Here is a 13,751-nt window from a genome sequence, read left to right on the forward strand (position 1 = left end):
TGTACAAGTTGAACGAATTGGAAAAATCGCGAAGAGATATATTTTCAAGTGACATTTTTGCTGCCGTTGCCGTCGTCGTTAAGTTCCCTATTGGTGATCCTGTACTGACGTCACAGCCCTAGTACGGCTAGTATCCCGTCATGCGCGGCAGTGTATCCCAACCGAAAATGATAAGCAACAGGACAATTGTTAGAGTTACGAACGAGCTTTAGTACAATGGTTTGCAGCAGGGATTCGAAAGTAAATGTGTGACTATCAGAGGCCTGGGTTAATCAGATTTAAACAAGAAAATAAAAACATTTTAGATATATCCACTTAAGGCAGAGAATTTAAAACCAGTGCATACTTAATGATTGCCTCTCTTATCGATCGTTCAGTATTGTTGGCCAACTTTTGGAACTCTACAGATAAAAATGACAGGAAATGCCCCGCTTGTGTTTCCATGTTCCATTATTTGTGACTACTGAAGAGCAGCCCGCTCAGCTTAGCAGAGAGCTACCTTGATTTCAACCTTCAAGGTCGTCCACAGCACAACTGTTAACTCTAACCTTTGAACAGCAGGAAAATGTCAAATAATCTGGAAAATATCCATCAAGACAACAACTGTATTCTAAGATGAAAGTCGAAAATACACCTTTACATTAGCTTGACAACACTACACAGAACGCTTTCGAAATAGAGGACTGCAGTAACGATGTCACAAAAACAAAATTTTCAAAATTATGGATTTGTTGAGAAATTTTGAAAGAGCATAATGAAAGATGCCTACTTGCAAAAAATCAGCATCTTTTTGCAATTTGGGAGTGAGATATTAGCTCTGTTATGATCCGACCACCCCATACAAATCCTTGCAATTTTGTCTCTGTTCTCAACGGTTAAAACAGAGACAAAATTAGAAGGATTTGAAATGAGTAATTGGAGCATAAAAGTCCCAATATCCCACCCACAAATTGCAATAAGATGCTGATTTAAGGCAAGGAGGCATTTTTGCTCTTTGCGAAAGGTTTAATAAATCCCTTAATTTAAACACGAGACAGTGTTTCATCACATATCAAACACCGAGAAGAGAGTTGAAAATACGACGCGTAGCGAAGTATTTTTGACAGACTTCGAGGTTTTTGATATTGTGATGAAACACTGTGACGAGTGTTTGACATAAAATTTCAAACAAACTGATTTTGAAGGGGAAATTAAGGATAAAAAAACGAGGAGTTTTTCATCAGATATTTAAACACGTCACGGTGCATGATAACTTTTGTCTTTGGCTTTTGAATTATTAATGAATTTGAGAAATTTAGTTTTAAATTCATTTATAATTCGTAAAGAGGAAACAAAAAAAAAAATCAGTACCATGAAGGGGGTTTGGAAATGTGATCTTAATTATCATAAAATTTTGCTTTGAATTTCTCCAAGAATCATTAGCTCTCTAAACACTAACAGCGATCAGCATCAAATTTATCCTTGTAATATTAATGCTTATTTAACCCTTGAGGTCATATGAATTTAGGATATAATCACCCAAGGTAAATTTTCTTGATGTTTTAAGAGCGCCTGTCCGTAAAAATCAAACATATCGCGGCAAGGGTGAAAAATTCGATTTCTTTCATATTTTAATGTCAGATAGGCTAGGATATAACTAAAATCACTGTATAGTTTTTTCGGTGAAATATCATTTTATTTCAAAGAAAAATGCAAATAACGAAAATCCGTTCAAATCGTCATTTGAGGCGCTAAATTATTACACGGGTTTGAGAGCCTCGCGTGCAAGAACAAATCATTTTACCGCTTTTAAAACACTAAATTCTTTTTTTACAATCTTTAAATATCTTTTGGAATGATTTTGGGAAATATTGCGTCGTTCTCTGTATGCGAAATAATTTAATTTCGAAGGCATACAATTCACTGCAGTAAAAGTACTTCGTGAATAAAATTAATTTTCACCATGTGCGAAACCTTCAAATCGATTAAGCTTCTGGTGGTTGAATGTTAGAAGGATGGTCTATGGATTCCTGTAAAAATTTCTTTGGGCAAATGATGAAGAGCGACGTGAGAGCTTTTCAAAGTCCGTACAAAATGCAAATATTTGACCCCCCGCGGTAAACATTGAAGTCGCGGGTCAGACATAATTTTTAGTCCGTGTTCATGTCTTGACCCATATTAGGTTAAAATAGGCACATAGAAAAACATTTCGAAATGTTCTAACCTTATAATATGCTTAAAGACAGGTCCAAATGCCATTTTAGCACGATTCTCTGGTCGTTCATCGCATAAGTTCGCTCATGGCTCGTGTACGCCGACATTACATGACTTGGAAAATTGTTGGAACAGAGGATCAGTAGGAAGATAGGAACCAAGGGGCAGTTGGAACAGAGGAACAGTAGGAACGGAGGAAGAGTGGGCATAGAGGAACAGTAGGAGAAGAGGAACAGTGGGCACAGAGGAACAGTGGGAACAGAGGAACAGTGGGCACAGAGGAACAGTGGGCAAAGAGGAACAGTAGGAACAGAGGAACAGTGGGCATAGAGTAACAGTGAGGACAGAGGAACAGTAGGAACAGAGGAACAATGGGCACAGAGGAACAGTGGGAACAGAGGAACAGTGGGCACAGAGGAACAGTGGGCATAGAGGAACAGTGGGCATAGAGGAACAGTAGGAACAGAGGAACAATGGGCACAGAGGAACAGTGGGAACAGAGGAACAGTGGGAACAGAGGAACAGTGGGCACAGAGGAACAGTGGGCATAGAGGAACAGTAGGAACAGAGGAATAGTGGGCACAGAGGAACAGTGGGCATAGAGGAACAGTACGAAAAGAGTAACAGTGAGAACAGAGGAACAGAAGGAACAGAGGAACAGTAGGAACGGAGGAACAGTGGGCATAGAGGAACAGAGGAACAGTGGGCACAGAGGAACAGTAGGAGAAGAGGAACAGTGGGCACAGAGGAACAGTGGGCATAGAGGAACAGTAGGAACAGAGGAACAGTGGGCACAGAGGAACAGTGGGCATAGAGGAACAGTACGAAAAGAGGAACAGTGGGGACAGAGGAACAGCATTAATACAGGGTCGTAACGAGTTATAATCTTTTACGAAAAAATAGATAAATTTTGATTCCTGCGTGATTGCAAAGTTATGATCCCTGGGTTCAGTTCAAACACGAAATCTTGGTCGGACAAACGGCGAATAATTGTTGCTTGATTAAACCTGAATAAAATACAAAATAGGTCAAAGTGAAGTGTCGCTTGAGGTCTTTTTTAAAACTTAGTCCCCGCATTCACGAAATGGAGATTGACTGAATGAGAATTTGACTCCCGTCAAATTAACTTTGTATCCTATCGGCCTTCCGATTTCCTATCGGCATAATAGTTTCATTTTACCGGTTGACCAACTCAGTTCAGTCGCACATCCAACCATAACTTATTATCTGCTTATTCTAAAAATACTGTTCTGGATTTTTTTCTGGTTTGGTTACCCTGTGTTATAATTGTAAGGCTTTACTGTGCGTAACGCACGATCGAGCAATGATTCCGGGATAAAATGTTTCCGCAAAAATCCGCAAAAATGCATTTCAGTTTGTAAGCGGTGGTGGCTCTTTCTGTCCAATTATACCTAATTTTGTCAGTTTATGATATTTGATTTTCTGTCGGAAAACTTGATCCCTGATCCCCTCACAGCACTGCTGATCCTGATCCCACTGCTTGTGAGCCCTGACCCTACACAATTTTTTGCCCTTGGTCCCTGATCCTATATACCTCGCACCTGAGAAATACAGTCAATACTCTCAAAGCGACCACTTCTCGTAAGCGACCACCTCCCGTAAGCGACCACTTCGTAAACAACCGTTTTGTTTCTCAGTTAAATACTGTTTCAAGGGCTCTCTCGTAAGCGACCGCTACTCAAATTTTCAAGGGACCGCGACCACTTTTTAGGCCAGAAATTTGACATATTCTTTTGTTTTCTGTTTCCGGTAAGCGACCACCCAACATATTCGCGTATGATCTGAGTAAATAATTACTCAGAAGCAACAAAAGTTTAATTTTTAATGACGCTACCCCGGACAACTGACATTTTACAGACAGAGAAGATTACTATAATTAGATCTGTAGGTAAATTGGAATTGTTACAGTGATCTGTTCCAAAATGTTACACAAAGTTTCGTCAGAAGAATGAGTAGATGTGAAAAAATCAAATAAATTAGTTTCAATTTGCCTAATTTTAGCTCCTAGGGTAATATTTTTAGGTAATTAATTTATCAGTCCAGTATTAGGCTTATTTTATTGATCTTTCTCGTAAGCGACCACCTCCCGTAAGCGACCACTTTGTCGTGCACCAAGGGTGGTCGCTTACGAGAGAGTTGACTGTATATATAAAAAAATCCATCCAAGGTAGTAGCCGTTATTACTAATTTTATTGATTTATAAAAGCAGTTGTTTGTATAAATAAATTCCTCTTATAATTATTGATTTACCTTATACGGCTAGTAAACGAGGATATAGACTAGAAACCTAAGAAATATAAAGAGCCAAAAATGAAAGTTTTTTGCACCACAGGAACCCTTTGCTATCAATAAACATACATTTTTTCTCTAATATAAGCAGAACATGGACCTTGCGACCTATTCAATGTGAAAATCACTTAAATGTCCGACATCAGTTGCCGTCAGTGACACACTAAAGACTAACACTAACAATTGCTTCTAGTTTGGACAGATTATCCTTTGGCAGTATATTTAAAAAGATTTTCTTTTACCTAAAATTGAACGCAATAGGTTCATACAGAAAACTTGTACCTTTTTCTTAGGCGCTTAATCAAGAATCATGAAAACTAAACGAGCACGCAGAATTTAGTTGCGTCTAATTTTTTAAGTGCTTCTTGTGTTTGGAAGTTACACGTGAAACGTGAAATAATGGTAAGCGATGACTGAAAACTCAGGCAAAACGTATTTCAATAACCAATGATAATGAATCCCTGAGAACAAGATTGCCCGTCGGAACAAGATGTGTTCTATAATCTGTGAGCACAATAACGATTTAGTCAGAAAACCAGTTGTATTGGATTTGCTTTTTAAATAATTCCTCGTCGACTTTTAATTTGTCCTTTATTTCTTGTAGTTTCTTTGTTACTGCTGACAAGGATCTAGGACGCATACAAAACACATTTTGATAACTCGTCACTTCTGAGCAGAATTCTATTATCTTGTGGTAGTCTGCAAAGATCTTGTCTAGAGTGATTTCTTGGCTTGTAACTAACAAGTACAAGAACAGCGCTTCAATTACATACAGTTCGTCTTGCAACCAGCTTGTAGCAATGGGCTTTTCTGTTTTGTTTTCCATATATCCTTTGTTTGTCTGCTTGATATCTTGTTGAAGGTCTTGCTTTGGATCAAAGATACCTTTTTCTTGAACTTTTTCCTGAGCCTTTTTACCAAATGGATTGTCGCACGAACGACAGGAACACTTATCGTTGCAGCCTCGCAGTTTACGAAAGCACGGACAGCGCGACTTATAGTATTTGCAAAATTCACTTTTTCCTGTCTTCCCTGCTGCTCCGCGACCGCACGAGCATCCCGCTTCATGTTTAGTAGGGAGGTCGACCTCGACTTGTAAATGCATGTCTGGCTCAGCTTTGCCGGTTGCTTCAGTTGTAGCATAATTCGCCTGTGTGCGATTGCGATTTCCTTCAACGGCTAAGTTATACTGTCTGCTATCACTATGACTATAAGCGAGGTATATCGGAACTTCAGAAAGCACTCTTGTTCTCGGAATGACTTGTGTAATAGGATAATTTTCCATCGACGTAAAAATAACTAGAGGTATTTGCAGGATGTTGCTCATCGCAAGTGGAACCCAGTTTCCTAATTCAAAATCGTAATGACCCGACTCAAGGAACTTCTGTGCTTCTGATTCATACAAATCAGTGGAGCTTGTTATCATAAATGGTTTAAACGTGCCGATTAAGCCCCATGAATTCCTGTACAATTAACCGCCGAAGAAGGTGTATTTTATCCTCGTTAGGCATGTCTACGCTTATACCGATCGATTTCAAGTACGAGGTCAGCATGGAGTTCTCTCCTGTAAGAAAGGAGCTTAGACTGATTGATATGCAATGTAGAAAACAGTCTCCGTCTCCTGGCATTGGTAACTGTTGGAATCCAAATGCATTTAAAATGCTAGTTAACATCTCATTGCATTTTACCGTGTCTGGCGTGGAGTAGTGGCCATGCGATGTGAACAATAGGAGGCTCCGTCCAACAAACTGAGTCACATTTACTTTCATTGTAGGTGCATCACATTTTGCTTGCAAATTTTGAGCCAAGTTCTTCATATACATGGCATACTCTAGAACTCTATGATATGTGTCTTCTTTGCCTATCCTCACATTATCGTTGTCATCAGTCCCACAGTCCCTGTCCTCGCTAGCGCTCTCCGCGGTTGAATCAGTTTCACGTGCAGTGGCGTCAGTGTTATCTTCAGAGTCATCATCGCTAAAACTGTTTGGATTTTGAATCATTCCAGTACCAAATACTTCTTCCTGATCGACTGTCAAGTCCTGGTACTGTGTGACTGGAAGTGGCGAATGGCACGATCCCACGTTTTCCAATATCCGTCTTTCATTCCACCTGTATAGGCACGTACCTATACTTGCCACTGCTGCTTTAACACCCACTCTCCTTTTTTCTACGCTTTTTCGGAGGCTTGTATGCATTGATTCTTGTCTACTTGTTCCTGCTTTGGGAGGAATCTCTTCCAAGCAACCTTTCTCAATGTGTACTCTTAACTTGTCCAATTGGTTATGGGCATTTTGTGAAAGTACTTTCTCCCCTAATACTTCAATATTCTTCCAGTTTTCGATAAATCTTTCTAAATTGGCTAACATCACTGATCGAGCGGGCGTCGGCTTCTTACGCTCTTTCTCAATGTCGCCCAACGTTCGGAAGACTAAGCGAAAGGAATCAAGGGATTGCCTTCTTAATGGGTGCCTTTTTTTAATTTTGCTAGCGATGCGTTGCACAGCATGAAAGAGATCAAGTTTAACTGGAATGACTCCAAACACCGGTTGGAAAGCGCAACAGTTGTCGATAGTAAATCCCTGTAAGGTGATTCCGTTTTTTACTAGCCTTTTCCTAATCCCCACGAGTAAAGTCTTGACTCTGGCAAAACCAGTACCTCGTGTTAACTGCCAAGCAAGGACAATGCCGTCCTCATTCATAACAGAAAACAAGGAGTCGAACTGACGAATCCAATGGCCATTTTGCCATATACCGACATTGCCAGCTACCTTAAACGTGTGGTCAGAAGATAGCCAACTGCCCGTGAAAGATGCCATGCGTGCATTGTACAGTTTTTCTTTCGTGGAATAGTCATAAACAAAGCACTGGCGGATCAGTTTTCTGTTGGGTATTAACTGTGAAATCTTCGGCGTTGCAGATTGAGTTGCTTTGTCCTCTAATCTTCTCATCCCTGCTGGTAATAGTGCTAACGCCCTTATGCGCACTTCGGTGTGATAACTATTCCACATCTCTGTTAAAACTGCTTCCACGTCCCTGTACCTCATCCCAGACGCCGTATGAACAACAATTAATTTGTACAAACGTCGGGTAATACCATACTTGTGCAAAAGAAGGAAAGGGATCAGTTCTACCTGTCCAAACTTCTTTAGAATTTTAGGGTCGTGACCAATTATCCGATGATCATTTCTGCATGCGCACACCCTACTTATACCTACTTAATGTTCTATATCTGCGAGCTGCCTGGGATTGTTGTGTTTCCAATCTTTTCCATCTTTCCAGTATCTTGGTTTTAGAAGTTGACCACAGTCGGGACAAGGTAAGCTTCCATGAAAATACTGTAATAACGGATCCCAGATAATAATTCCAGGTAGAAACAAGGTTTCTGTGTTTTTTGGATCCCCAACTTGATGATCATAATGAATCGCGCTTGTCGCACTTAGCTCTCCTTTCTCATATCGTTTTATCATTTCTGATATGGCTTTTAACAGGCTGGGGGATAGAGGATTACCATTAGTTTAACACGGTACGAATATCTTCACCATGCAGAGTAGTAGAACACAGTGCGATTTTCGTAAAGCAACATCCATCCTTGAAAGGAGAAGAGAAAAGAATTTAGCCTGCATAGCAAGCGTTTCCGTACGAACGAAGAGTTCCTTGCCTGGCGGTCGCGCGAAAATTGTGCGAGAGAAATTTTTTTTTACGTAGTTGGGGGGGGGGGGGGGGGAAGGGGGAGGGGGCTAGTGGGGGAATGCTTGCCAGCAAACCCAATATTTCGAAAAACCAGTTCGCCCACGAAAGGGACTCCTGATTGGTGCGGCTTGGTCATGTCTATTAACAAGTGTATCATATTCTATTGTATGACTCGACTCACTCGAGGAAATAACTCGTGAAAATGATGACCTTGGAGGACAATTTCTCAGCTAACTAGGCGAAGATGTTTTTTGCTCGCCACAAAACATAAATTTAGCGCCCGGTGACAAGTTTTTCAGAGTCGTGAGGTATGCTGGCAAGCGTTTCCTTGCGCGGCCAGAGGAACAGATAAACAGATGAACAGAGGCTAAATAATATTTTAGGCAGCTGAATTCCCCTATTTATGCCTCAAAATACGTCGCAATTTTCGCCGAAATTATTATAATATTAATTACTAAAAGCGGGATGATTGTTAGCATAATGCAATTCCAGAGATTTCATTGGCTTAGCTGCCATGGCATATGGGCCTTTATATCATTCCCAAACAATAGCGACCATTAAATTGTCTTTTTTTTCTTGAAAATCGAAAACGGCAATATTTCTTGATTATTTTTAATAAATCAGTATCATTCCACTCGCGCTTGAATATGAGATGATTACGCGCCTCGTTGGCTTTCTATTATTTCGTTTGCTACGCGCGATCGTGAGAAAATTTCGCGTTTACTTTGGTTTTTCTTTGGTGCGTTCTGTGATTAGTTAACAAAACTCGCGCCATTTTCTCAACCAATGGAAAGCAAAACAAAACAATGGTGCCCCGCTCGCACGCATTTTCCCGCGCTTGGCACTGGTCACATGTATTTGCTTCGAATTGTTATTGGTTCATTGTGTTGTTTGCGTCTGTTGTGATTGACGTCTGTTGCATTGGCCTTTCCACGCTCAATCGAAAACCGCTCTACAAGTATATGATGATCGCCAGTGCATTACAATACTGATTAAAATAATGGGGGATATTGATATTTTATGGAACTATTAATTTCAGCACTTTTTTTATTACTTTAAATGGAAATCGATAGTTTTGCCTTTAGCTGAGATGTAATAGATAATCACGTAATGAAATTGTTGAACTGTTGAATTGTTGAACTGAAGGGGTATCGAATGGTTTTTGCGATCAGTCACTAGCATGCGAGCACTGCAGTTTTCAGTTGTTGTTTTTTTGGGGGGGAATCAGAGCAGTAATCAAATTTTTCTTGCGAGTAGATAGCACTTTTGAAAATACAACTGGAGAGCAGCGATGACTTCGTAAATTTTCTGCTATCAGCAAAGCTCCAGACGTTGTTTTTATTAGAATGCACCTATACTAATAGTCTGAGTGACACCTTCTCAATACGCAACACTTTTACAGCTTATCGCAGTCCTGGTCATGGCATGCACAATAGGCCCTTCTCCAAAATGGCGGCAACAGATTTGAATGAGTTAAAATTGAAATGAAAAGCTGATACAAGCACTGAAAAGAGCACCTTTACTTTAGGTGTTACATCGGCTTAGGCAATGTAAGATGAAATTTGACAAATTTACAGACGTTTGTACGAGACTCGGGGTATACGTTACAAATTTTTCATTTCTCAACTTACATTTTCTCAGCTGATATTAAACCTGATACGCTAAAACTTTGCCGGGGATGAAAAAGTAGAAGGGCTCTTTCCAGTGCTGTCTAGTGCTGGTATACGTTTTTTATTTTAACTTATTTGAATTTTCGGCCGCCATTTTTGAGAAGGTTCCATTGCGTTAACTTATGTTAACTGAACTTGACATCCAGATTCAAGATTGGAGTTTAATAAGATGTACCAAAAACCTAATTAATTAAGCAGTTATTTTTATTGTATTTTGAACGGTTTGACCTCATTCAATCTCCTTAATTTAGGTCTTGTTATCTTCATTCAACAATTGATACGATATTCAAAGCTATTCAAAGCTATTCAGTGTAGCTAATAGCTAAGACTGTGCGTAATGAAGCTGACACTTCGAAAACAACGTCAAGGTGAATTTCCCCTGGTGCGTAAAAGAGTGTACATACGTTTTGACATAAATGGCTCAATGAAATTCGGTTTTTGAACTGCCTGCTTTAATGGAAGAAAGTTGAGCGGGGTACAGGTTTGTTATGTTTCTTTGGTCGTAAACGCGCATTCTTTTCACGTCCCCTAACACCGGTTAAATTTTAATGAGTGTCCACCCATGCAGGAAACTCGTGGTGAAGCTCATTACCTCGATATGTAGCAATAACAGCGGCAACAACAAAAAAGGATTTGACGATAATTTATGGTGATCTTTCATTGAGTCATTCATTCAAGTGGTGTTATATGTTAATTCTTAGTTTTAAAAATAAATCCCCCGAATTCCCTACTCGAGGAATCGCACTTCGCTTGAACGATAAGTTCTAACACTTGGCTCAAGTGTCATATAACCCTCGTGTGAAAACTGAACCAAAAAGACGATGAAGGAGGTAGGCTCTCTTGTTAAACTTGATTCAGATAACCAACAGAAAATTATAAAATCTTACCTCATAAATAGTAGTGCTTCTGGTTAAAAAAAAGTGAGATTTCAAAGAAGTTGCTTCTGTCGTGAGGATCCGGTGTGATTTGAGACTTCAGTTGAGTGAACTGATTTCAAAGTGAATGGCAACAAGTCTTTTTATAATAAATTCGAAGGTCCCCAAAAGGATGGTTGTCTAAAATCGTGGGTGCAATCGAAGTTCTGTCAGCCAATCAGAATGGAAGGAAGCTTAGGGAGCGGATGACTATTGATTTCATGCTATTTTGGCGGTATTTTTTCTTTTTTTCGCAAGATTCTCGCAACTCTCGTTTAAACGTCCGATGTAGTCACCACGCTAACTGGTCGAATACAAATCTTTGATCAACTTTCGGCGCATTTCATCAAGACTGCATCTTTTTCGATGGCTAAGTCATTTGTGAAGTATTGCTTGGTTTACAGTGCACGAAAATATAACATCTGATCGCTGCTAGAATGACAAAAAATGTCGGCGCTTTCAGGATGTTCAGTCTATCGTACATTGCAGGGAGCTGTTTGTTTGTCACGCAATACCACTCATGGCCACTTTAGGGGGGTGGAGGAGGGTGAAAATGCGAAAATGCTCGATTACTGAACAGGTATACCCAAGGCAACAACAACAATTAAGATAGTGATACCTTTAGTTACGTTCTTTTTCTCTTCTAAAATCCAGATAATTTATTCATTCTCGAATTCGTTTGCGCGCGCGGGCTGGCTTGTTAGGAGCGTTCGGGAAGGGGGGGGGGGGGGGAGGGGGAGGTGGATATTACATTTTACGAAAATAGTATCAGTACTTACTGATGGAGATAACTACATCCTTAAGCTAGTTCTTTCAAGTTTTTAATACAATAGATCCTGGTATGAAACCAAAAAGCGGTCTTTTTTTTTCTTCACGCAGATGACCCCGAATAGCGCATCTCCCGTATAAATAGTTGATAAATACCAACGAAAGAACGCACCCCTGCGAAAAATATTGCCGTTCGTTTGTTTTCCTGAGTTAGTGGAATCCTGGGAGGACATTGAATCACCCATTTTTTCATTCTTCCGTAAATAAGTCTGGGTCTGCTGTGGCGTCGGGTGTTCATTCATCTGCGAGTTACTTCGTTACTGGTGTGTTGTTTTTAAAATACTATCAAATTGATAATGTCTAAATTAAACAATATTTAATTTGAAGATCTTTCTTAATTTAAAAATAAAATCGCTAAAAGATTTCAGTCGAATTTATGGCTATGGCTATGGCCATTCGGCGTGAGAAAGAATCGCCAAATAGTCACTAAGTAGACAAATTCTGGTCGTGCTAGTTACTTGGCGCCTTTTGTATGCTTAGAGGGGGGCACAAGTGAATTCTTTTGAAGTCAAGTTTGTTACACTGAAAATGGAGGGTTGTAGCTCTTTTAAGGCCCTTGTTGGTGGTACAACACTACGACTACGCGGTACAAGCCACCAAACGTGTCTGGATACTACCTGAAGGAAATTATGGTGTTACGTAACGCGCGTGGGCCACAACATCATCTGTCCCGAGAGCACCCCTCCTGTCAGAAGCCCCACCCCAGGCCAGCACCACATAAACACCGGTTATTGTCATCAACTGAGGGATCGGAACATTTTTTTTTTTGTGAGGGATGGGGGAGACGGTGTGGGGTGCTTACTTGTTTTCAAAATGAGCTAAATGGAGGAGCGGAGAGCGTATCAAATTTGAGGCCGAAACCATCATGTGGCTGGCATGATGATTGGTTTATGAATTAGGCAAGGAAAGTGAAGGTATAACAATAACTCGAAGGGAGATAGGCTATTACAGGCTGGTTTTATACCAATCTCCTCCTACGCCCTTCCCCACCCCACCCCTCCTCTGGTCCGTAAGTAATATGGCATTAACTAGTGTCGCCTATCAGGTTGGAAACAGAGCGCTCTTTCACATTTCAGACTGCATTCATTAGTCAATATCTAGGAGCCGATTCTGCTCCTCGCTTGAGTTACGTCAACAGACCGCCATAACCTGTTACTAGCCCTATCTACCTGTCAAGGACAGCACACTTACCTGCAGCGATCAGAGTTATGTCCAGTCTATTAACCTACCACTTACAAGCTGTTATAGCCTTGCGCAAGCTGTTTAGTTGAGGTATTTTTTTTTCAAGTTTTGGTGAACGGACTAGCATAACTAAGAGGAGTAAGAAAAATAAAGGCCCGAAAAGCTGTTATCAGTCTAACACTGTCTAAGAATAGTGCTAGCCTGCAACCGGTGATAAATTAATATTGGGGCTTACCAAAAATGAAGCAAGCAAGGAAAGACGAAATTCGTTTCTTTTTTTTTTTTTTTTTTTAATTTTGCAGTTTTGTGTTTCAAACCTAGAGTATGTACTAGTTCCAGGACTAGTACCGAGTGAAGCTTTCAAGCATTTTAGTCCTCGCCCATGCCCATGACATAGTATGACAGATGCCTGCAATGAGGGATTTTTTTGGTTTCATACTAGGATGTATCGCATTTAAAGATGGAAAGAACTAGCTAAAGGATGTGTAGTGATCTTCATCACTAAGTACTGATACTGTTTAGTAAAATCTTATTCCCCCCCCCCCTTACCCCCCCGCAATGGCAACGCTCCCAACAACCATGCCTGCGCGCCCAAATGAGTTTGCGAATACATTAATTATCTGGATTTTAGCAAGGGAAAAATAAAATAACGAAAGGTATCACTTTTTTAATTGTTGTTGTTGTTGTTGTTGCCTTGATCATGTTCATGTTCAGTTATCAAGCATTTCGCATTTTCACCCTACCCCACCCCCCTAAAATATCCAGGACATTGTATTGCGTGACGAACAAACAAATCCCTGCAATGCATAAAGATAGACTGAAAGCGCCGACATTTTTTGTCATTCTAGCAGCGATCAGATGTAATGTTTTCGTGACTGTAAACCAAGCAATACTCGCAAACGACTTAGCCGTCGAAGAAGATGCAGTCTTGATGAAATGCGCCGAAAGTTGATCAAAGATT

General features: G+C 40.2%; 3 protein-coding genes across 12 annotated transcripts in view; 2 read left to right on the forward strand and 1 right to left on the reverse strand.

Moving 5' to 3' along the window:
• The window catches only part of LOC146461337 (ras-like protein 1), a 193,430-nt gene that overhangs the window by 154,251 nt on the left and 25,428 nt on the right, over positions 1-13,751 (forward strand). The window lies entirely within an intron of this gene.
• The window catches only part of LOC146461342 (uncharacterized), a 100,711-nt gene that overhangs the window by 71,762 nt on the left and 15,198 nt on the right, over positions 1-13,751 (reverse strand). For 3 of the 10 annotated variants that reach the window (XM_085086989.1, XM_085086991.1, XM_085086992.1), the window contains one exon: positions 5,382-8,094. The exons of 1 other annotated variant lie outside the window; for it this stretch is intronic. In XM_085086989.1, the coding sequence (XP_084943115.1) occupies positions 5,937-7,550 (1,614 nt within the window). In that variant the 5' untranslated portion in view covers positions 7,551-8,094 and the 3' untranslated portion in view covers positions 5,382-5,936. Of the gene's footprint in view, positions 1-414; positions 611-5,381; positions 8,095-13,751 lie in introns of those variants that run through there. 6 more of the 10 variants (XM_085086996.1, XM_085086999.1, XM_085086997.1 and 3 more) reach the window with 6 other exon arrangements.
• LOC146461344 (uncharacterized) overlaps positions 1-13,751 on the forward strand; it is a 227,734-nt gene that overhangs the window by 17,987 nt on the left and 195,996 nt on the right. The window lies entirely within an intron of this gene.

Source organism: Pavona decussata, unplaced genomic scaffold, assembly GCF_977016875.1.
Source record: "Pavona decussata unplaced genomic scaffold, jaPavDecu1.1 SCAFFOLD_199, whole genome shotgun sequence".
NCBI lineage: Eukaryota > Metazoa > Cnidaria > Anthozoa > Scleractinia > Agariciidae > Pavona > Pavona decussata.